Source organism: Argentina anserina, chromosome 2 (genome assembly GCF_933775445.1).
Source record: "Argentina anserina chromosome 2, drPotAnse1.1, whole genome shotgun sequence".
NCBI classification, from domain to species: Eukaryota; Viridiplantae; Streptophyta; class Magnoliopsida; order Rosales; family Rosaceae; genus Argentina; species Argentina anserina.
The window spans coordinates 21549913-21576511 of NC_065873.1; the positions used below are offsets into that span (position 1 = coordinate 21549913).

The 26599-nt window shown below is 35.7% G+C and overlaps 1 protein-coding gene and 1 pseudogene across 1 annotated transcript; one reads left to right on the top strand and one right to left on the bottom strand.

Annotated features, from left to right (window-relative positions):
- The first annotated feature begins 9418 nt into the window (after positions 1-9418).
- On the top strand, positions 9419-10196 carry LOC126783271 (nuclear transcription factor Y subunit B-4). The gene has a single exon (XM_050508711.1). The coding sequence runs from the start codon at positions 9454-9456 to the stop codon at positions 10003-10005; it is 552 nt and encodes a 183-aa protein (XP_050364668.1). The 5' UTR covers positions 9419-9453; the 3' UTR covers positions 10006-10196.
- A 3992-nt stretch (positions 10197-14188) lies between these two features.
- On the bottom strand, positions 14189-26466 carry LOC126784168 (potassium transporter 5-like; annotated as a pseudogene).
- Between the last annotated feature and the right edge of the window lie 133 nt (positions 26467-26599).

The window sequence follows — 26599 nt, forward strand, 5'->3', positions numbered from 1 at the left end:
GTCTGATAACACAATCTGTTCTTCTTACATTTTTGACGGTATTGACTATAATGGCTGGCAATCCCTTTAGATCGTCATTAGTTTTTGTCCATAAATTATGAACAAAGTCATTTTCCACTAGCCAAACTTTGTGTATTTGTGGATGTTTACTTTGAACACTTACAACATATCTTCTTGTGTATGATCCTAGAACCGCAAAAAAAGTATGTGATAGGGGTTCATGACTCCCAATTCAATCATGAAATTTGAACCACTCTGATTATTTCAAGGCTAGAACGGGAATTCTAGTACATTATGGACCTTCAAGATACTTTATCTTGGCTTCATTTGTTGGAGCAACTTTCTGAAGCTTATTCTTTTGGTGTAACTCTTCTACTAGAGCTTCACGTAATTTTATCATGACACTAGAATTATTTTTCTGAAAAAAAAAAAATTAGATTATCCAACAAAGCTATTCGATAAAAAGCAAATGGCTTACCATAATGAAAAACCGATTTAGGGAATGTATTTAATTAGTAACCATGCACATTTAAGACTCCATCAAGAATAATATTGTTGTTAAACCAGCAATTTTTGGAAGGAATGATTCCATATTATAGTTTAATCAACCCATCTTTGATGTTTATCCCCAAGAAGTCAATTTCATCTAGGACCAAAAAGACTTTCTTTTGTCCTATAATGATTCCATGTTGAAAGATTAGCTTGGCGACTTCATACAAATGATTCATGTGTTTCTCTTTATTTTTGGAGAAAACTAATATGTCATCAATGTAGACGACATAGAATTCGGCCACATGTTTAAAAATGTTATCCATATTTATTTGGAAGATTGATAGAGCATGTTTTAATCCAAATGACATTACTAGCCATTCGTAATGTCCACGTGGAGTTCCGAATGCAGTGAGAAAGATATTATCTGGATGCATTTTGACATATCAAAATCCAGACTTGGCATCAAACTTTGAAAATACTTTTGCTCTTTTGAGACTATTAATCAAAACTCTTGCTTGTGCTATTTGGTAACCATCTTTAATAGTCTTCCTGTTGACATTTCTATAAATCTATTACCATTTTTGCCTTTCCACAAACTTGTTCGTCATGGTTTCTTACGTAGAAAGCAGGAGCATGATGAGGGTTGTTTGTTGGCCTTATTAATCCCTTCTCTAAGAGATATGCTATATCCTTTTTGAATTCCTTCTGATCTTATTCCTTATACTGAGGAATGGATTTTACATGACATATGTCATTCATGGCATATAGTTTCAATTCACACATTACTGGATCCTTTCCCCCAAGGGTATTTTTTTGTCGATGTTTTGCTTCAACATTTCTTTGATCTCACCAAGGGTATTTTTTTCTGATTCTCGAACTTGGCCTCAAAATGCTTAAGATTGTGCTCCTGAATAAACCTTACTTCTTCATTGATTTCATCTTTATCTTTCTCTGAAGATTCTTCTTTAACCAGTATTCTTCTTGCATTCTATACTACTTGTATTATAAAATTCTTCACATTTTGGCTTATAATAATCACTACGATTTTGCTGCAACTTCTAATATTGTGTTGTAAAGCTGGAGCTAACTATGCTCTTACCATGTTGTAACCTTTATGTCCAGAAAATTTTGTTTCCTTTCTCAAAACCTATCAGGTTTAGAGGTGATTTCCATATGAAGGTTTATTGTAGGGTAAACTCATTTCCTATTAGCATATCTGCATCTTGATTCTCTGACTGCCAGAGTTCTTTGATGATAAAATCTCCTCCTCCGATTGTGACTTTAACATCTTTTGCTATTATATTAAAGTAGATGCGTCTTCCTTCTACAGTTTTTTCCACGACGCTTCTTTCTGGATGTTTTATCCAAAATTCTTCTAGTATAGCAAACGTTTTTGCTAAATTGAAACCTAATCATGTATCTACAAATGTATGGAGATGATACCTTTTGTATCCAGGAAATTTTAGTCTAATTTCCATGTAGTTACTGAATCTACTTGTATAGACTATCTTTGCATGACGCTCTTCTTGAGATTGTAAAACTTATTTTACCTCTATAAAAGGGTTACATATTTTTGTGCAACTTTCATCTTCTATATGCATTTCAATGTTAGCCTTCTTAATGTCTTCCTCATTTTTAGTGAAAACCATTTCTAAAGTTTTATCCAAAGTTATTCCCTCATTTGAGGTTTTGTCAAACTTCATTTTCTCAAGTTTGATTATTTGGATTTATGTTCGTCTAGCTTCTTTCTTTTCTTCTATCTTTTCTTCTATCTAATAGAAGTATTCTTTTTATTCTTGTTCGACTAGCTGATTTATCGAACCATTCTTTGTTTTCTTTCTTACTTCAGCTATGAAGCATCCTTTGTGAAAAGTTTTTTCTGACTTTTCACAATATATAGGAATCCCATCTTTCTCAAAATAGAAACAAAAGTCACAGGTAAATGAACCTGGTTTCACACCATAAGAATATACTTCTTCTACAATATCGTTTTTCTAATTTTCGATCTGGAGAAAATAAATCATTTTAGGGTTATTATCTTCTTCTTTTGACTCAGACTCAGATTCTTCTGAAAAATCATCTTATGAGTAAGCCAAGTAGATAAACATGTTGTCTTCATCTTCATAATAGACTACTTCAAACCCTTTTATGTTGGCCATCTCTATGACCTCTTCATATTCTTCAAATAGGGCTTTCGAAGTTCTCTTTTCTTTTTCGGGCATTTGTTAGCATAATGTCATTCGACCTTGCACAACCAACATATGTATGTTTTCTTCTTTTCAGATTCTTAAGGAGTCGATTTTTTTTCTTCTTGAAAAATCTTCTTTTGGGATTATACTTCTCTTTCTTATAATTTGAGCTTCTTTTAAAATTCAAATTCTTCGCTTTGTTTTCTCTGAAACGTTTTTTGTAAAACTTACTTTCCTTCTTTCTCCTTCGCTGTTACTCTTTACAACCCCAATTAGTTGGGACTTCGAGGAATTTGGTGCAAAAGTAATTTGGCTAATTGGGGTTGTAAAGTTATTAGCTCGAATTTGATATCTATGCTTTGTTTTACAGCTAATTTCCATGGCTTATGGAGTATTCTATATAGGAGATATATCAAATCTATATTTTTCAAATCTCCTATTGTGTAGTAGTACTCTTAAAACTCATTCAAATATTCTTCAAAATAAGCCATGTTGCATGTATTAAAAGCATATTTGTTGGTTCTGGCCGTTTCTCTAGCCTTGTCTCCAAACAAACGAAATATCTCCACATAATGGTTTATAGATCGGAGTAGCAAAAGTCGTGAGAGATTTATCGTTTTTAATGCTTTCTATCCATGCTCTCCCTGTTTCAATTTCTTTCCAGGCAAGGTAGAACTTTTTTGTCTTCCAGTTAAGGTAGCTTGATACACTATTTGCAAGTCCAGTGACCCAATATTTTCATAGATTGCAGTCTTGTACTTTTTGGTTTTTCTTTAGGGCCAAATAACCTCCATTCTAGCAGGAATGTCACCTTATCCCAAGAAACTTTATGTATCTGCTCTGAGTGGATTCGGAGATGGTGAGGAAACCAGTAGTAAGACCAGGGATATTAGAAAGTTTGGTCTTTGGTTCTACTGTTGTACTCATTAGTTTATAGTAAATTCTATATACTATAGCAAGCTCTTACATGTCTTCTTTCATGAATGTGCCATTTGTTTTAACTCTCAGTTGTAAACAGTGAGCATCATCATTTAGACTTGTTGAAAAGTTTGGAAAGCTGTTGAATTATGCAACTTGATTGCATAACAATGCTTGTGTGGTTCCCAGCAAACTTTTTTGGAAGTCAGCCAGCCTATTATCTTGTAGAACACATCGGACTGAACAATTTAATCATTCTCTTGTAAGAATTTTATGCCTACTTGGATTGCTCCAATGTACATAAACTTGTAGTTTCTTTTTCTTGTTTTGGCTACCTCCTCAGGTGTTACCAGGAGGAGATCTATTTCTCATGTGGTTGCTGGAGTGGTAAACTCTAAAATTTTAAACTAATGGCTATCCAGCAGTTCAAAATTTCATCTTTTATAGATTTGGTTGAATTCGAACTTTAGAATTGTTGAATTTCTGACATTGCTTTCTATTTCATTATATTCAAATTCTTCAGAGTTTAGTAATTGTACTCTTTTTTTCTTTCCGAATATGCTCATCATCTGCATATCTCTTATGTCTCTGAGTTTTGAAGGAGCTAAAGATCCAAAAACCTTTGCACTCAGTGTTGGTTCGAATAAGAAAGTACCTAGTGAGGAGTTTCCTTGTGGAACTTCTAAGGGCTTGAATCCCTGAGGTTTTGTAGTCTTAATCTTATATTGGCTTTCATTTTTTAACCTTTTATGTTCTCCGGCTATTTTTAAACATGATCTAAGATTTTTCCTTGCTATAAGTTGAGTTATTCTATTTTACTACTGACCTTTGCCAATAGTTCTTCTTTTTCTGGGAGGGATCTGTTATAGTCTATTTTACTTTCTAATTTAGTCAACTGGTGGATTATATCTGGAAGTCGTTCTAAATATTCTCTTTGTCTAGAGACTTTAACTATAGCTTCTTGATGCCTTGCATCAATTTGTTGTACTAGAAAATCCAGTTTTTTCTAATATTTGTTCAATTCCTGTTCCCATCTTTGGGATTTGGTTTTAGATTTTGGATTTTGGGTTAAGATTTTGAGCACTAACCGATAGCTAGGCTCTGCCGCTCTGATACCAGCTAGTTTGCGGATCTAACCAATGCTCAAAAATTCAGTGGTTTTTGATCTTCTTCAAAAGTTTCTTGAAGTACTGCAATTTCTTCTCTTATGTGATATATTTATTGTTGGATATCGTAGATAATATCTCAATAATCTTAAATATCTCTAGGGAGAGTATTCCTAATTTTTATGAGTCTTTTTTTTCTCTTAATTTGGCTTTTTGTAGTTCTTTATAAAAAAGTCTAACTTCTACTAAAAGATCTAATCTGGTAGCTATGTAATTTGCTATTATGATAAAAATTAGTTGTTTACCTTTGAGTATCGATGATAGATTTATGTACATGGGATAAGTTATATAGACAAATTCAAATTTATGGGCCCACTACGCTCCTTCAAAAAATAAAATAATTTAAGCATAAATAAAACTTAACTATGGGTAACAAAGTCAAATTAAAGAAATGTTATAAACTATTAACAAAGGGGTAACAAAAAAGATAACGAAAAAAACATTTCTGATGAAGAATTGAAAACACAAGAATAAACCTGATTAAAATGAAAAAACACGGAGTAACATGATATGGCCCGAATTTAACCTTAAAAAATGTAGTGATTATAGAATACTACAATTAGTAATGGAATTCTCTGGATAGAACAAGCTCGACCCAATTAATCAATCAATCAGACAATCTATTCGGCATTTCGTACACTGACATTATTATATTGTCACGACTTGTGATTTTAAATTATAAAATAATTACTTTTTAATGCTGAAAACAAATGAGATTTGATTAGTTTCTAACTTTCTAATTGGAGCATTCTAGAATGCACCAGACCTCTAAGAGCCCAAAAGTGTTTTTACTGATGTGTCGACACGCGAGTGGCCTCCGCAGTTGGGTCCCACATATGTATGTTAAACCTTCAGACGTTAGAGGGAGGCGCAATTTCTAATTGGTTTACTTCAGTGGCAGAGGGGGAGGAGGGGAAGTGGTGGTGGAGGTGGAGGAGGGGCGGGGACAAATGGAGGGTTGGGTTGGATTGGAGGAAGGGGGAGGAGGAGACGGGGATGGAGGCGCGTGAGGTGAGGCTAGGGGGTTTGGCGGGAAGGACGGTGGCGCTGATTAGATTTTCAATCTCGTCGATGTCGGATTGGGAGGAGGGGTGGAGTGCTACATACTGTTGGCCAACGGCGGAAGAAGACGCCGTTTAAAAAACACTGCTCAGCTCTTGGAGGTCCCGTGCTCGACAGAGGAAGTCCTTTCTATCACTAAGAATTTTGCACTATTCAACTTTTAGGATAGAATATTATAACAATTCCCCTTAAGCAAACTCAATTAGATTAATGAACTGGAAATAGAACACTAATGTTCTTTAATATGTGATCTTTATTATATATAGAGTGAGTGCGTTTGGTTTGATGTGAGTACATGAAACAAAACTCACCAATTAGAACACTAATCTCTTGTTCAAGTGGCTGCTGCGTGGCACAAATTTTGATATTATAAGTAAAGAAAAATCTTATATATATGTGTGTGTGTGGATGAGTTTAAAGGCAGTTTACGTACCAAAATCCTAATATTCAAATAAATCTATGTCGGATCAACTGAGATGCCCACTTAGAGGAGTTAGAGCAAGCAAAATAGCAAATTGGGGAATCTTTACCAGCCCTAGGGGAAGTTGTGGCCCCGAAGTGTACGTGCGTAACGAAGGGATTAAATTTTCCTACCCTAATTAAGCACACATGCACTAGCATATAATTTTTTGGTTCCAAATCACTAGAACTCAATGTTGTCCAAGGTTCTTTATCGAAAAAATGGTGTCCAAGGTTACTTGGTCCGTTGAATTACTTGGTCCGTTGCAAAACTAAGGGTCGTAACTAACTACGAATATGCATACCATGATTATACAATGATCGAGTGGTACTCGTCATATACATAAAGGTTCTCATGGACTTTGAAATGAGGTTAATTCTAAGCTCTGATCCGTTGCTTTGATCGATTTATATATGTGGTGCTAGTTTAGCTTAAATATAGCGTTACATAGTCAATTTATAACATGTGAAGAATATGATTGTGAAGAGTGGACATAACAACATATAGGTTTATTCCCTTCTATAAAAGCTCGACCCTATTGAGCTTGAGAGCTTAGGGATCAGTCAGTCCTATAAGAGCCATGGCGTACGTATGCCCTTATGTAAGAGGACTGACAATTAAGTGTACGTGTTCTTTCAAGTGGTAGTTCTTTCTAGCTAGCTAGGTCGACTACTTCTACTCTATTGTAACCTGATCTTTTAACCAGGTATATGTTCATCGAACAAGAACCACAAACATCTTGTTCTCTAAACATTTGATTTCAAACTGATCGATCAAGAAAGTCGTACGGTAATATAAGAAAGAAATGGCACAACTTTGGAACATACATTACATCATATACATATCCAAATATTAAAAGTTGTAGTGAATGTATAATATTGGCTGGGGATGGGATATATTCTTCGACAATGTTAAGTTTTTCGCAGAGGAACTTAACGAATCTGTAAAAGCTTTCCAAATTCATTTTCTTTTTGTTATAACCGTCCATTATGTTCTTTATCTCCTCAAGGCATTAATCTAAGTGAACCGAAAGAAGATCGAAGAAGAAGAAGCACGACGGTGCCGATCATCAACTACCTAATTAAACCCTAAATATTATTAGCTAGTTTAGTTCCGTTGTACCTTAATGCCATTGTTTTATAACGTGCTGTTTGCGCTCTTCGATTTCTATGTCGATCTAGCTAGTTCCGATAAGACGTACGTATAAGAAATTGCCGAATGTAGCAAGTTTGTTGTCCTTTGATCGATAAAAATTTCGTTTTCTCCCTCGCTTTCATACAAAGACTACGTATCTGCATGTGTATGCATTCCCAATTGGCACATTTATATATAATTATATATTGAGATCATGAGTACCCTCTGACTTTAACTGGACTATGAACTAACCATCAAATTAAGAAATTATTGCATTGATCAACGATTTTGTACTGCTGTCGTTTGCACATGTTTTTCCATTCATAGGCTAAGCTACTACTATTAACCTAATAAATTACAACAACTTGATGAACATCAACACTCATATGGGTACAATTAGATGTGTTATACATGTTTCTTCTCCATGATTTGTTGACGAACTCTTTTAAAACAATGATCAAAACAAAATCCAATACCTATCATCCACTTACTTCTCAATATATATGGTCGCTGTAAAATCTGAATTGGTTTAAAGAAACGAATATGATTCATTATATAAAGCATTGGCCTGCGCTAACGATGAATATTCTACAATTCTTTTATCTTTTCACGTCTTCAGTACGTGTTCTTTTAAACAATTTATTGAATAGAAAATTAAATCACGTAAAAAAAAGAGTCAACATGTTAATTATTGCATGATTAATGATTCATACTTTATTTCTTGCCGACGTAGAATGGTTCAAAGAAATAAATACAATTTTACGGTGATTAATAACAAACAGCGGGCGAAAACATCGAATGATTTAAAAACATATTCCAATTGTATCCTTGGTGTTATTTTTTGTAGTTTTATTTCTCAAATGACTATATGAAAATGTGCGAGATTGTTCAGCTGTATTCGAAATGTGCCAATCAAGCACATGCAATCATGGTTAGGAATTGCATGATTAAGTACAATAGTTCTAGATAAGTTGAAGGCAGCTAGGTGACTAGTTACTTCGGTTTAACCAAGAGTCATTTTCACAAGGGTAGGTATATATGGGAGGTATCACAATTAGGCATAATAAGTAAGATTAGGACCTGCAGATCAGTTTGCACCAAGCAAAGTTAGTAATTATCTCCATGGCTGTCTCAAACTAGGTCGAGCTAGATCAACTACTTCGAACTGCCACGAGGCAACCCACCAATAATTATATATAATCGTGCTCTACTTAGGTTTTCTGCAACGAATCATCAAAGATAGTTGTTCATAATCAAAATTAGCTAGTCCAGAATTTCTGGACCTCGTTGTCACTCTAAGAAAACCTTTTGCAGAGTACTATGTGTTATCGCTGTTGAATCATGTTATTACGAACCTTTGGAGAAGTAGGTAATCAAACACTAGGGTTTCCAACATACGCTTAATTTATTAGTTCATTCTTTTTAGGTTTTGTTGGTTTAAAGGACACGTGCCCAGCTTTAGTCCACCAGCTCAAATTCACAGCATTATTAATTTATTAGAAGTATTTAATTCTTAATCTTATAATTAAGAGTTTGCTTTAATCAGATCTAATGATCTATGACCAAATGGGGGACCATTTTCTCCATAATTGATGATCGAGTTCGAGTTTTTTAAAGACTAGTTTTTTCTTTAATTTTGGAAGTAGACCAAAATTGTTCTACGAATTACTTTAATATAAAACCTAATTACTTATTCACCGTGTTCAATTTAATTAGTTTAATTTCGATTTGGTTGATCGATCAACAATGTTGTCCAAGTGAGAGCGTAAAATTCTATACTCAGAGATTGTAGCAAGCTTGGAGAATTACTTCAAATCAAAGAAGAAAGGAAAAAATATAAGAAAACTTGGAGAATGGCTTGTGCGCTGACCGGGGTATATATTTGTCATATTGCAGAACTTTTCCATGGGGTCATATACATATATACACATACATATAGATACATCTCGATCTAAGCTTCTATATAAAGCAGTAACTGAGAGAAGCAACGTGTCTGTGTTTAAGAGGATCGAAAAAAATAATTCTTAGGGAGATGGTAGATAACAGAGGCAACAGCAGCAACAATATTAGTTCAGACTCCAGAGAAGGGTTTAACTACAATTTCGCAGGAGATCGCCACCATCACGATGAGCTGGTTAAGGAGCAAGATCGGCTGCTTCCTATAGCAAACGTCGGTCGAATCATGAAGCAGATCCTTCCCCCCAATGCGAAAATCTCGAAAGAGGCCAAGGAAACCATGCAAGAGTGTGTGTCGGAGTTCATTAGCTTTGTGACCGGAGAAGCCTCCGACAAGTGTCACAAGGAGAAGCGAAAGACGGTGAACGGCGACGACATTTGCTGGGCCTTATCCACGCTGGGGTTCGATGACTACTCGGAGCCGCTGAAGAGGTACTTGCATAGGTTCAGGGAATTGGAGGGGGAGAAGGCTCAGCAGAGCAAGGCCAACAGCGGCGGTGAAGATCAAAGGAACGAAGTAGTGGCAGTGTCAGCGGCAACAGCAAGTACTACTTCCAGTTCTACTCCATTAATGAAGTTCAACATGATGAATGAAAGGGGTAATAGCTCAATTTCTCGGCGATATTGACTGATATGAAGCGCGCTAGAGGTAATATACTCAATTATATTTTCAAGACCAAATTCGTATGTGTTATAACATGACCATGGATGGGTTCGGTTTTAGACTACGTTTCTTGTTTATTTTTTTACATCTTGTGTGGTTTGCTTCTTTAATTGACTGGTACTAGCTCAATAATCATGTAAAATTGTTGGACCTAATCATTTTATATCCTTACAAATTAATATGAGGAATTGGAGTCCCAAAAGAAAGAAAATAAATCATCTTTTCTTTTAGGTGGTTGTGTGAGATATATACAAATTTAACATGATGAGCTACAAGGACATGTTTTCTGTCTGGATTTTTTGTTTATGAAATACGGTACTTAATGTACAGGCTAATTATTCATCTTGCACGCTAATTTTAACTTTCGTGTTATTAGAGTTAATCTTTCAAAGATCCTGAACTCAGAGAAGTAGAGAATGGTGATAATTATCGTTCATATATAAGGGGACGAAACCATATGAATAACAGGATTTCTTTAGGTAATTTAGATCTTAAGATTTGCCTGGTGCGAGAAGCAATTAGGGTTCTTTGATTACGGAGTTTATAGCTACTCACCATAAAAATTATACTATCTACTTTATTTACTTTGATCTCAACCTTCATGGAGTTCAGGCTCCGTTTCCGGATGTGCTATAGCTAGACACTCTTTTTCGAGGGATTCCATTGATCAATGGATTTTTCTTTCGATTCGTTGGGTTAATAACAGATTACGGGTTCATGAAGCTATCAACAATAATAATAAGTTCCGTTATATGATTGATCGAGCTAACGCTATACTAAGTCCTGCATCTAGTTAAACCAAAAATAGGGATGGTCTCCAAATTAACTAGCTAGCTCATGTGTGCACTGACAGTGTGCATAGAAAAAATTATATCTAATTAACTAAATGTGGATTTTCCTAGTGAGAACTGCTATTAGGGTTTGTGTTTCTTTTTAATGCATGAATAGTATGATCAGTATATGTAATATTTAGTCTACTCCATCAACAGACATTCCAATGGCGTTAATATCTATACATGTTAGACTGAGATACACATACGTAGTACGTACCTTAATTAAAATTCAATAGCCGTACGGAGCATTATACCATAGGCCGGCTAATTGTTCAACACAATTCATATCTCATGCATGAGACTAAAAGTCGTTGGTATGGTGTACATGAGATCGATCTGACAGTGGAATATTACATGAAAAAACTCATACTTTCGTTATCTTATATATTTGTGATGCAGCATTGGTGGACAATACTGTACTGATCCTACGTAGGATCTTGATCTTAAGTTTTAATTCACCTAGAACTGCAGATTGAGTTATTTATTACATCGATCTGTTTGAATATTCCATATATAGCTTTCTAAATTCTTGGAGCTGGTAACAATCTACAGACGCGAACTACAACCTTGAGGCTAGTTTAGTTCCTGCTAACAACAAAACCACAAATTCATGTCAAAACTTAACAAAGCCTGTCGAGCTGATTTAATTTTTATCCAGCCGATATATATATATATATATATATATATATATATATATGCGTCCATAAGTAGAAGCTAGCTATCTAGTAGGATAGTTCATATTGCTTTCTCTTATATATGTATATATATATATATATATATATATATATATATATATATATATATATATATGATATGCGAGTAGGATAGTTCATATTGCTTTCTCTTCGTTTTCTAACCCCCATCAACATTATTTCATATCTGCAGTTACTGTGGGGTGTGAACAGTCTAGGAAACTTTGTAAATTTACATTCTAAGCTTAATTATCTAGCTAGATTAATTTAACTATGAATTGCAATATGCTTTACATCCGGGACCATATATGGCTCAACCTTCCATGATTATTTTTGTTGTTAAAACTCCTACAAGTCTTGATCATGCCGACGATTTAAATAGTTTTCAAATTATTCAAATAAAGTGAGCTTAATTGGATCATCTAGCTTCCCACAAGTGAGGATGACTAGCTAGCTCTAATATTATTTCAAGATTTGTGCGCAATTGTGCCTAGATTCTTCGCAAATGAGACAAAGGAGGAGAGACTGAATCATTATTATTTCTAAGGTTTCTTTCAGATCAAATACTTTATATATATATTTGCCATCTTGATATTTCACAAAACCATCTCATCTATTTTGATATAACTTATATAAATTGAGACAATGAGATGATGGTGTTCTGGAAACAGAAAGATACCATATATCAGACAATCAGTTACTTAATTGATAATGTATATCTTGATCTCCATGAGTATATATATCATATATAATCTCTTTCATTTACAAGAGTAGTGTTAGTTCATATATAATGTGATATCGTGTGTATGTGTGTTTCCTGGAGAAAAGGATTCAGACTCGTTCCCCCGGTAATGGAATCTACCAAATAAGAACCCTAAATCAGACAGGGGCACGTGTGATTATGAGTTCTCCATGTGACACCTAGCAGAGTTCCCAACTTAATTACACGTGATGTTAGTTGTCTATTAGTCCAGCACCTTGTGCTTAATTCCGTAGTTTAATTTGGAGAGAAGCACAAATTTCAAAATATACTCGTTATTTTCAATATATTCTCTGTATCTGCGATATTTCTCCGATAACATAAAATATTTCTAATATTTATGATATATCCGATTTATCTTTGATATTTGAGAGAAATATCTGAAAAATTTTATTTAATTTTTTTTTATCTCATGAGGATGTCTCAGACTCTTGGAGATAAGTTTTTGATTAATTAATCACCTTGAGCCTCGAGAGATATCAAAAAGAAGACTAGAAAAGTAATCTCTCAATTGGCTAATTTTTAATTTTTCGTAAAAGATATATGGATGAGGAGTGAAGGTTCAAGTCTTAACTCTTAATAGTCACGTCATATAGGTGACAAGTGCTCTCATTGTCCTCGATGATAAAATGTCAACCCTCCTCTACATGCTGTAGAAAAAACAAATGATTTTGAAATTAATGTAAATAAGGTATTATCTGATAACGTTGGAGACCCGGAGGATGATTTTGATAATGCTAGTGTGTGGGGCGGTGTAGCAACTTCATATAGTTCAGATGATGGTGATGGTGATGGTGGTGGTGGTGGTGGTGGTGATAGTAGTGGTGGAAGTCGACAAGGTGGTGGAGATACACGGTTTAAATATAGACAATTTTATGTAGGTGGATGATTTGAGCAATTTACTTGTGAAAGTAATTTTAATCATGCTACCCAAGATGAGGATCATGGATTTAGAGCAAGTGGTCAGGGTGCACAACAGCAGAATATGTGCAGGAGGATGACAAGAGGAGTCATTGATGGTTAAAGTATTTCATCTGATGTTACTTCAATTACCTTAAAGTCTTAATTCTATATTGATAGAGCACATAGTATAGTAAGACATCAAATGAATCACATGAAGGTCAAACTATTAATCTGGTTATCCTATTTACGATTATGGTCAGTTTAGAGAAGTATATGATTAATCATCAAGTTGGATTGGTTCTTACTATCCCTTTCTCGGAAAAACTGTCGGCGGCTCAAAAAAGATATATGACTATCATGTTAACCATTACAATTCATATTATATGGCTCGTATGTCTTGGGGCAGAGTATTATAATTTGTTGACCAACGTGCGTTTTTTCAAACATCTAGAGCTTTTTTCTTATACTAGATAAAGTTAATAATTGTATATTTTTGTATATAATTTAATAATATATAAATATATAATTTCAGAATATTAACGATATTTTTTTTCCAATATTCCCGATATATCTGATATCTTCCTTAAAAAAATGATATATATACCAATACCGTTATTTTAAATCTTGCTTAAGCATACAATTAATTATCTACGAAACGCACTGACAGTGCAATGTTCACGTACGTTTATATATATATACGTACCAAACTACCAATTACATTCCCTCTAAGGCTCTAATACTTTTTAAAAAAAAAAAAAGAGGAAGAAGAAAAGGAGGAAGCTCTCAGCAAGCCTTGAATCACCCTACACGAAAGCTATCAGAGCTTTGCAAATTTTATTCTTTACAAGCTCGAAGTCCTTAATTTCTACTTAAGCAATAGACTGTTACCCAATTATATTTTTGGCTAAACTTATCTTAAGTAGCATGTGAATCTTACACACTTGCTCATATCTTCATATCTACCTCCAGAGCTCTTGTGGATCTATAGTCCATACTCCATAAGTCATTCCCACTTTTAACATACGTCTGTGAGGAATATCAAACACTTTTTCACTCTGCCTCAATTTTTTCTTTAAAAAATTGTAAGCATAATCAATCAAAATCCTTTTAGCCATCCCAGTACCTTTCGCAGCCGTTACTTCATTCTCACCAATCAAATGAAACCCCCCCCCCCCCCCCCCCCCCGACACCATGCTTGATCAATTAGCTCAATCTGTGTCTCCAACACATCATCTTGTTGATTCTTTTGATCTTCATCTTCATCATCATTAAGTCTTGGCTCTACACATACTCATTCTCATTCTCATTTCTTTCATGACAATTTCCCTTAACCAAAACATGATCATCCCCTGATAACTCAGCAGAATTTTTCCGTTCTAGTTTCTCTCCATTATCTATGTGCATAATTCTGTGGGATAACCAAAAGTCATCCCTTAGGAATTCCTAAAATTTCTCTATTAGCAATCCTTCAAAGGGTTCATTCTCATTTCGAACATCCGTGTACCCGTATCTAGCAACACATCGAACAACATTAAGCTCCCTTGGTTCCACAATGCGGAAAAGAAAACGCTCCTCCATAGGACCCTTGCTTATCGGTAGCGATTTGATGGAGACGAAAACCATAACTGAGTGCAAAGCAGGCACATTCTCCGCATAATGATTGAAAATTGGAGGAATTCCTTGAACGAGTTCTGAATAGAACATGGCGAGGCCAGGCATACGGCAAAAGCTCTTGTCCATAGCAAGTTCCTTCAGCTTTTCTGGGGAAATTTTGTGATCGAGCTCATAGTAGTACTTTCTTCGATGAACATCATTCCAGACAAACATTATGAGCACTAGTAAAGTAGCAAAAGTGAGAGGAAGATATCCACCTTGGTCAAACTTGTAGAGTACCGAACTCAAATACATAAGCTCCACACTTCCAATAATAAGAACATATGAGATAATGAGAAGCATGTGGGTTTTCCAAATCATAATCATGATTACCAAAAAGGACGATGTAAGTGTCATTACAAATACCACCGCTATGCCTGTACAGAAATCATGAATACCTTAATTAGCTTTAAATTATTTAAGATCATTGGACAATTATCTACCATGGAAGCGAATATGATCATTTACCATATGCATTTCCAATTTTTTCTGTGCTTTTGAAACCCAGTGTCACTCCAACACAAGCCAACATAAGAAGGTAGTTAACCTCCGGAATGTAAACTTGTCCCTCATACTTGGTCGATGTGTGAACAATTTTCACACGCGGGAAACACCCAAGAGAAAGAGATTGTTGAACGATCGAAAAGGTACCTGATATCATGGCTTGGCTAGCTATAATAGCAGCCATTACGGCAATTCCAAACATTGGGCAATACAAAGGTTCTCCATATATCCAACATAATTTGTATGTTTACTAACTAGTCATAACTTAAAGAACTACTTGTTTATGATTTCTGAAGTAAGGGGATAAATTTACTTGGTATGGACTAAAAAAAGGAGTTAGAAACTAGATTCTTGTGCTCCCGAAGAAAAGAGGCTTGTCCGGTGTATGCGAGTAGGAGAACTAGGTATGTCACTGAGCACATACTAATCTGGATGGATCGAACTGTGAAGTGGCCAACATCAGCAAAAAGAGCTTCTGTCCTTTCAATTGTGGAAATGATAACTAGCTTAAACACTTTCAACTTTCAAAAAGTGTAAAGTTTTGTGGAAATTTTATTAAAAGATATAATTTCAAACCTGTAATAGCAAGGACAGTGCCACCAAGAGAAATCTAGCATCCTTTTTGTTTCTGCTGAAGTAATTGACTACGTACTGTCGATTTAGAGCTTTCAAAACTATTGGATCGTATTTGAAGAAGCTGTAGACGCCAATGCCACCAATCAAGGTATACCAAACACAAATTATTGGTGCAAACGTGTCACAATCCCGAAATTCGAATAATAAAAATTCGAATTCGAATTCGAAGTCATGAAAACTCTAAAATAATCTCAAATATATTGAAATCATCTTATCATAACAATGTATCGAAACTGAGTCCACAACATGACTCAGTCAACTTGAATAATATACAACCAATGGAAATGTAAAATTCACTCAATCCTCACCACAAACAGCAAAAAGAAATCTTCGACAATCTTCAGAGAAAACCCTCTAATTCTGCTAATCCACACATGCAGAACTATCCCCTACACCATCGAATAGATGCATCGAGATTATAAACACAATCTCGATAAGCTTTGCAGCTCGTATGAGTAAACCAACAGTATTACACACATAGTATACAAGAGAAAAATACTGAAAATATTTAATTATAAATGCACTCATAAGTCACAGGACGGCCCATTTGGATTTCCAATAATATCTGAAAATATAAGTGATCATGAGACATTGGACAACCCATCTGTTTACCCATATTACATTTATAATACGGGTACTCAAAAGACCCAGGTACTCATCTGTTACCCCTCATGCAGTACGTCGTCAGACACTGGACAACCCATCTGTTACCCAATATCACAAAAATATGGGTACTCATAAGCAAGTAACTCATATGTTACCCCTCATGCAGTACACCGGCAGACAGACTAGAACTCTAACTGAATCGTAATTTTCACCCGGCCAAGGCTTGGTTCCGATACTACCAACACATCCGAAGACAGAAAAATACGTCCGAAGACAGAAAACACATCCGAAGACAAAAAACACGTCTGAAGACAGAAAAACACGTCCGAAGAGAGAAAAAGTTTTAACAAGACTCAATGTTAAAACCACGTACAACAACAATCCACTCATGTTATTGTAGTACAACAAAGCGACTCTTACTCAAATAAAATAAATATAGTTGCCACAGTATAATTTATTTGGAAATAAGAACGTAACAATATGTAATATAACAACTCATATATATGTATCGTATTTACCATTTTATACACATACACAACCCACTATATTACATACATGTCATAGTTAGATCTTTTTAAGAAAACGTAAATATGAGTCACCGTCAAGGGTAGACTCGTCATAATGAGATTTACTCACATTCACCATAGTCCATAATCACTAAAACCTTTTAAAAATCATTTATTAAAATAGCGTTTCACTTACCCATGAACCGTAGACGATCAAGTTCACGTAATTTAAACCAAAACTTATTTTTAAAATAATTTTTATAGACTAGTGATGCATCGACTATGGTGACAACTCAAACTAAATTAAATAATTATAACACTACTTCGATCATGATGATCATTGTGAGGTTTACTCACCTTATTTCCTACATGCAACTTCCACGACACCGAAAGCGATTTCCTCACTCGTTTCGTCGGTCACCTAATAGCATGATAAAATGCTTAGAAAACGATACGTAAAATATCAAGTGACGATTTTCAGCACAACTAAATACTATTCATAAAACACTGTTCACAGAACATTGTTCATGTTTTATTGTTTTACTAAACACTATTTAGTTTACTGTTTTACAAAATATTATTCACAGTTACTGTTCAAGAACATTGTTTTCACAGTCATTGTTTATGAACATTGTGTATGAACACTACTCATAGTACTGTTCATGTGGCGCCAATGTTTGCCGACCACCACCAATGACCTCTAAATTTCACCACCACAATCTAAATGACATTCCGAACAACTTTCTAGTTCACCACAAAGTCTAATTCTGAGCTTAAACACTTCAATTTGACAAAAACTGAAAAGCCCCAATTTAAAACCTATGACTACTTTTCTTCGATTCTCCTAGCACACAACGATTTGAGTTAAATCTTTTGAAGAGTTTGTAGTATGGAAGGAGACCTTCAAAATGAGACAAGAATCTTACCGATTGGTTTCCGGAGGAGGGATATCCGACGAGTTGAAGTTCGGCAAAATTTGCATTTTTTTGGGAATTTCTGGGTTTCACCGCTCCCAAACGGCGGCGAGATGGCGGGTGGCGTTGCCACCAATCTACAGGGGGACGCATCAACCTTCAAACGTGACCGGTGCGCTGCTCTATGGTGGCCGGACGGCGGATATCCGGCGGCCCAAAATCAGCCGCATGGGGAGAGAAAAATCTAGGATTTTCGGGTGTGAACAGTGCCCATGAACAGTACCGATCCGAATTTCTTAATTTTCTCTTTTTTCTCTTTAATTCCCCTATTTATACTATTTTTCCAAAAAATGTCTAAATACCTTTTTGTTCGTAACTTCTTCATACGAACTCTGATTTAGGCGTGCCGCGTGTCCACGAATTCGTATTGACGAACTCTACGACTTTGATGAAAAAAGTTTTCTAAAAAACCCAATGAATCAAAAGTCAACTCTTAGACTCATCAAATTAAATGTTCCCGAATAATTAATCTTTCGTATCCTTTCGTTTTCATCCTCGTGAAATAAATTTGGACAATGACCAACTTAATAATATCAGAGAACTCATTGGAGATTAGATATGAATTTTCGGGGTATTACATTCTACCCCCCTTAAAAAAATTTCATCCCGAAATTTAAGCGCACTACTCAACCACTAATTCTCAACTTCTTCCCAAAACTTCAATTCACATTTCCCAACATAATTTTTCTCTCTAAGATGCCTCCACGAGGCAATCACATCTCACTTTTCTTCTATCATGGTGTTATTTAACTTCATCGTGTCTGCCATTAAATCTAACAATGAGCATAATAACACCCATCTAGGAGAACCACGACTCGAACATTCCTGATCAAACGCAAAACAAGATGTTCTGCAGAACAAGACCTTTAAGGATAAGGTGAATTTAGAAACGAACTTCACTATTCAACCAAATTCCAATAGGTCATGACTGCATTTACTTATATAACACACATCGAGTGCAAAGATGTACAACCTTAGCATAGGCACATGGCATACAATAAGTATCTGAACCTGCTAGATGATGAAGTTGGTATACTAAATTTCCAACGTTGGTATACTAAATGTCCAATGTTGGTATACTAAATTTCCAACGTTGGTATACTAACTTTCCAACCTTGTTCTCGAAGAGTCCAGCGTAACCTCGATGTCAACATTGCTTCTTGCCCACTCCCACCACCCCACTATAGGTGAGCCCTTTAACTAAATGGTCACAAGGCATCACTCTAATAGTCTTCTCTTAAGGGCAAAATAAATTCAAAACAACATATTTCACAGTAGGGCATTTAGGAGACAAGCTAGACATCATTGTTTTGAATGTCACCAACTTTCGAAAAAGTTCAACGAACCTTATATGTGACTTCTCTTCTTTGCCAGATCTCACTATGCTATTGAAGAATGAGGTTTCGAGGTTAAGTGGTCTCCCACATCAACACTACATAATCTCTATTTACATTGTGTCGCTATCAAGTCTTAGAAACCGAAATGTCCAAGTCTCTCGGACCATTTTAGTATTCAACTACTCCATACCTCCAACTTCTTCCAAACAGACCAATTGTCACATGTCCTAACATTTATAGCCACATGTGAGCCACCCAAGTTAGCATGCTTGTAATGGAACTCGACCGTCGATAGATGATCCTCTCGAAACCTAATGATGTTCTCAGCATAGAGACGTCAACATACTCTTTTATCTAATTCACCAATCCCTTATGATTAATAGGCTATACTATACTCACGTCATGAGCTAGTCCCTAACACTAAGCATGGTCAAAAACTCTCGACATCTAACATGAGTCAAATCAATGATTAACACATGTCTACTAGTTACATCACACAGTGGTTTTCAAAGAAACGTGCTTTATCTACAACAATACCTTCATGACTTCACCACAATGCATCGCTAGAATCACGAACCTACCATTCTTTCCAATCAACAAAACAATCTCCTTTCATGATCCTCTCATTATAAAGTCACAAAAGTTATCGTGCATGATGCCCACACCAACACCTTATTCGTAAGGCAACACGATAAGAATCATAACTCAATGAGCCCACTACCACAACAAAACACCACCTTGGACTAAGAATTACTCTCGAACAATTTACCAGAGAATTGACTAACACACACAAGATAGTAGAGAACCTCTACCGCCACCATAAGAGATATGCATCACGCACCCTACCACCCTCATCAATTCTTGTAGTTGGAAATCAATTACAACTACATGCTTCTATGAGTAGTATGCCACAATTTGCAGGACAAACAAAGAAGATATTTATCTCCCGATAGCGGAACATGAAAATTAGGTGGACTTAACAGCACAAATTCCAACACGACCACAATTGAGACATACCCTACCCCATGGTTCATGCATGCCTCAAAGGCATGACACATGGCCCCCACACAAACGCCTCAATGGTATCATTTAAAGTATTGGTTTCTCCACAGTTGTAATAATAATAAGTTCAGTAACCACTTCAACAGAAACCTGATATTGGGTCCACCATCTCTTCCAGATTAACCCAAATTTATCGCTGCACCACCACTCTAAACAATTGTTTCTTTAATTTCATCAACAACTCCTAATGACCACCTAATTATTTTGAGAAACCAAATGCTCCTGCTCAATTGCCAAAGCATTTGGCCAAAATAACTGCTCTGCAAGCAGCAATTAAATGATCATTCCCTTATCGTAAAATTTAGTTTTTGTTGACTCTTGAGCTAACATCTCATTATCCAACAAGAAACAACCTGATGCATGTAGAGAACTGAGCTTCCAACTCTCCAACACTAAACACCATTTTTACTTGGAAGAAGAATTTGGTCATCAACCGCTCTTTTACCACAGTTAGAAGGTTTTTGTCACGAAAAATTCGTTAAAACACCACTAAGCTAAGGTCATCTCATTCCTTATCTTCAATAGAATTACTTCACCGCCACTGAGTCTTATTTGGATTAGTGGCATAGCTACGATCCAATTCTCAACACCAGACAAATGATTAATTTCACGACAGATTAGCGTTCTCAATTAATTGCTCATCTAACAAATAATTAAATCATGACACCATAAATGAAATTTCCCCAACACCTTAGATTTCTTGGTCAGCCAAGAACAATGAGTAACATCAATTGTCTATGGCCCAACCAAAACAAGTTGAAATTGCAACGACAACATAATGTGAATCTCAACTCAATAATTGCATCACCACATTAAAGATGAATCACACACCCTACCACTCCCTTACCAATAATGTTAGAAATGCTTGTCACGAAAATTTTCGTTAAATCACCTTCAACCTATGGTCTTCACACCCCTTACCTTGAAAACAATACTTCAACCTCATTGGGCCTCAATTTGGATTAGTTGCATAACTAAAATCCAGTTCTCAGTATTAGAACACTTAATATCCCTCAATGCAGGATCAACACTCTCCATCAAGACTTCTTGATAGGTCTCTACCGTGATGGAAATCTATCTACTCAAACTAGTTAGCATTCCTGTAACTTCTTCACCCTGAGTTGATGGTAACCGGATCTCATATCAATCTTAGAGAATACCGTAGCCCCTCTAAGCTGATCGAACAAATCATCAATCTTAGGCAATGATACCTATTCTTGATGGTCACCTTATTCAATTCCTTATAGTCTACACACAACCGCAGGGAACCATCTTTCTTTTCTCACAAACAACATTGGCCCACCCCAAGGTGAGATACTAGGTCTAATGAACCCTTGGTCCAATAACCCATCTATCTGCACTTTCAACTCTTTAAACTCATTTTGCCCCATCCTATAAGGCGCCTTCAACACAGGTTTGTACCGGGTACTACATCCATGCAGAAATCAACAACTCTCCGAGGAAGTAAACCCGATATCTCCTGAAATACCTCACTATACTCGGATACTACAACAATGTTTGCAATAGCTACTTCCTGATCCACAAACTCCACATGTGCCAAGACTCCTGCTCCCAATGTATTATCTAACTTGAGGCAACGATAACAAAAAACTGGCTTGCCAGGAATATGGAAAAATACTACCATGTCAAAGCAATCGATCAAAGCATGATGTGGCCTTAACCAATTAATTCCTAAGATCACATCATATGTGTGGTCCGGAATCACTATCAAAGAAGCAGAGAATTCTCTACCCCCAATCCCAATAGGACAAGTCTTTCAGATTGTCTCAAGCTCGGGAGACACTTCAAGTGGTGAAGTGACACATAAAAAGCTTCCAAGAGATGTATGAATCAACTCTAACACCTCCACTACCGAACTAGTTATAAAATAGTGTGATGCTCCCATGTCAAATAGTACTCTAGCAAGGTAGTCAAAATAGATAAGGTACATTCCACTCTTGTGTCCCGCTATTAACCAAGATATTTAGAGGGAAGATGAATCACCGAATTATTATCACTACACTTCTATTTAGAGGACCAAACCTTCAAGTGTGGCTCCTAACACACTTGCGTACCCAGTGACATTTAAAATCATTTATTAAAATAGCGTTTCACTTACCCATGAACCGTAGACGATCAAGTTCACGTAATTTAAACCAAAACTTATTTTTAAAATAATTTTTATAGACTAGTGATGCATCGACTATGGTGACAACTCAAACTAAATTAAATAATTATAACACTACTTCGATCATGATGATCATTGTGAGGTTTACTCACCTTATTCCTGCATGCAACTTCCACAACACCGAAAGCGATTCCCTTACTCGTTTCGTCGGTCACCTAATAGCATGATAAAATGCTTAGAAAACGATACGTAAAATATCAGGTGACGATTTTCAGCACAACTAAATACTATTCATAAAACACTGTTCACAGAACATTGTTCATGTTTTACTGTTTTACTAAACACTATTTAGTTTACTGTTTTACAAAATATTATTCACAGTTACTGTTCAAGAACATTGTTGTCATACTCACTGTTCACATACTGTTTATAAAACACTATTCACAGTACTGTTCATGCGGCGGCACTGTTTTCCGACCACCACCAATGACCTCTAAATTTCACAACCACAATCTAAATGACATTCCGAACAACTTTCTAGTTCACCACAAAATCTAATTCTGAGTCTAAACACTTCAATTTAACAAAAACCCCAATTTAAAACCTAAGATTTCTTTTCTTCGATTCTCCTAGCACACAACGATTTGGGTTAAATCTTTTGGTGGGTTTGTAGTATGGAATGAGACCTTCAAAATGAGATAAGAATCTTACCGATTGGTTTTCCGGAGGAGGGAGTTCCGACGAGTTGAAGTTCGGCGAAATTTGCATTTTTGGGGGAATTTTTTGGCTTCACCGCTCCCAAACGGCGGCGAGATGGCGGTTGACGTTGCCAACAATCCACAGGGGACGTAACAACCTTTCAAACGTGACCGGTGCGCTACTCTATGGCGGCCCAAAGTCAGCCGCTCGGGGAGAGAAAAATCTTGGATTTTCATGTGTGAACAGTACCCATGAACAGTACCGATCCGAATTTCTGATTTTTCTCCATTTTTCTCTTTAATTCCCATATTTATACTATTTTCCAAAAAATGTCTAAATACCTTTTGATTCGTAACTTCTTCATACGAACTCCGATTTAGGCGTGTCACGTGTCCACGAATTCGTATTGACGAATTCTACGACTTTCATGAAAGAAGTTTTCTAAGAAACCCAATGAGTCAAAAGTCAACTCTTAGACTCATCAAATTGAACTTCCCGAACAATTAATCTTTCGAATCCTTTCGTTTTCATCCTTATGAAATAAATTTAGATAATGACCAACTTAATATTATCAGAGAACTCCTTAAAAATTATATATGAATTTTCAGAGTATTACAAAAGGTGTAGCCAACTTTGTTAGTTCCCAATCTTTGAGCCATGAAAAGGCAAACTAAGATGCCTACAATAATCCACACTATCATATCTACAAATAAAAGAAACAGGCCACAGTTTAACTACTTGCCAACATTAAACCTAAAACAAATGCAAATGACGTGCGTACGCACTAATTAATCGTCATAAATTTTAACTTCAAATTAATGTGCGAGTAAGTGTACCGTCAGTCATGGCAGATGTTGCTTGTTTGATCCCACCGACAGCTGATAGAACTGCGCACCATCAAATCCCAAATGCAAATTATAAATGCTTAATTGATATCATTATAGACAAAAAAAATTACGAAAAATAATATATAATGATCAAGAGTCATTAAGCAGAACGGCCTTTATCATCAACTAATATCATGGACAAGTCTACTGTCCACAACAAAGATCAATGATAATAAGACCACTCCACAATCTAAAATTTGAAAGTGAAAATAATTTTCAAATATTAAAGGACTAGATTTTATTATATTACCTGAGATGCAAGGAGTGAGGACGCCATCACCAATAACCATAGAAGTACCAAGCATAGTGGCGATTAGTAAAAAATATTTGGAGAACTTGCTTGCCCTCCAATTTTGATTTAAGTTTCGATGCCCTCCTTAGCTTTTTGCTAGGTAACTCAAGTTGAAAACATGAAACATCACGGTCTTCGGCTTGTTGACTTGGAGTTAAACACACTTTTGCGTAGCGACACAGTAGAGTACAGTGCGAATGTCCCTCCTATCAAAATCAAAAATAATTTTATGTTCATAACCAAACAAATATCATAAAATTAATAAACGTACAAAAGAGTGAAATTATATTCAGTACATATATTGCACCAAATATACATGATGAAATGACTTGCACTTAGACCTGACTAGATAAATGCGACTTTTGGACTTTGAATATCTGAGAATCTGATATATCAAATTGGACTTCTAGACGTGCATGGAAATTGGAAGATATATAACCAATTGTTTGACAATATTATTGAAATATGTATCTCAATCATTAATCCGGAAGAGGATAAATGAATTGAAACGAATCTAATAATAAGTTATAGAAGATCGGTCTTACGTACCGTCGTCATTATCGTTAGCTAGAAGGACGATGAAGATGTATACTTAATCAAGGGGATTAAGGTGATAGTGTATATGATCAAAGAAAGAACACCTAAAATGTCATCTATGTCTTTGATGCCATCGGTAAAGGTACTCGCATGCACATACAGATCGAGGTGATGTACCAATGTCGCCATAGACTATTCCAATGCTTTGAAATGCCAGGTGCAATATCACCGACCAACTTGCACCCTACAATCAATTGTAAACAATTTTAATAAAAATTTCACAAGTTCATATAGTGCTATCGATATGGTTTTGGTACTTTGTCATAATTGAAAAAATATATAGCTCAAATGCAACCAGCGAACTGTTGTATACGCATATAATTATAGATATGAACTGATGAACATGAAAATAAAAGACAGACCGAGGAATTATGGTCTTGGTGACCGTTGACACTTCGGGACTCCATGTCCAACGAGTCGAATCTAAGTAACTTTTTCCATGAAAGTTTCTTTCCTTTGACAAAGTCACATGTGATCAAATCTGCAAGTATAATAACTCACTACTGCTTAAGCACAAACACTCTCCTCTTTTTGTCTAGGAATGACAAAGGGCACCAAATAGAGTAACATCAAGTTATGTAAACCGGAGAACAATAACTTATAAAAGCGAGCAGCAGAAACACAATGTAAGATGAATCCTATTAGCAGATATGTTCCAAAAACGCCCCCTAAGAGTGATAGATCATGACATGCATGAAGAATGCAAGTACATGAACCAGTAATGCATGAAGACCTAGATAGAGCATGTAAGTGTGCATTTATAACATAAGTTAACTAGGGATGATATACAGCCGAATCAGATCACAAGAGTCTAACTAAATCACACCACAATTAAATACCAAAAGATTTCAAAATTGGAATCCTTCTTCAACACAACATCAGAAACAAGCGGAAACAAAAATATAGGAGAATAAAAAAGAAATCAAGTTCTGCATAGCAAATCACATAAAGATTGATCAAAATCTGGCAAAAAAATTACTAAGAGCAAGAGAATGTTCCATTTAGACTCTATCAATCAAACCACCCTTAATAAACAAAGATTATCAGATATCACAAGATATTTGAGTGTGAGAGTGCAAGAGATATACTTCAAAATAGAAATGAATTAGAAGAGTGATTAAACTCGCAAGCAAACTATCTTGACTCTCCCCCTTATATCACCAATGTTCATTGTAACTTTTGAATATAGAGCTTGTTACCAAACACTTTATAGAACTTAGCTTATGTAACAAGCAATCAGACAGTAGCTCCCAAATCAGTTGATTTTAGGGTACTAAACAGAGCAAAGATGTTCCAAGGTCTATGACTTAGGCATTTAACAGTACCATTTCCACCGGGGAGACCAAACCAGTCCATTCCACACAAACATTGAGTAGTTAGTCAATTCCTGGAGATGTAAAATTAGTCTGACCTAAAGCTGCATGCAAGAAGATTTTTGATTTTATAGCATGCAACTGCACAATAAAGAACATATTCAACTACTCATGTT

Excerpts from the sequence above, each read along its gene's own strand:
- LOC126783271 (XM_050508711.1), top strand. The coding sequence starts at position 9,454 with ATGGTAGATAACAGAGGCAACAGCAGCAACAATATTAGTTCAGACTCC.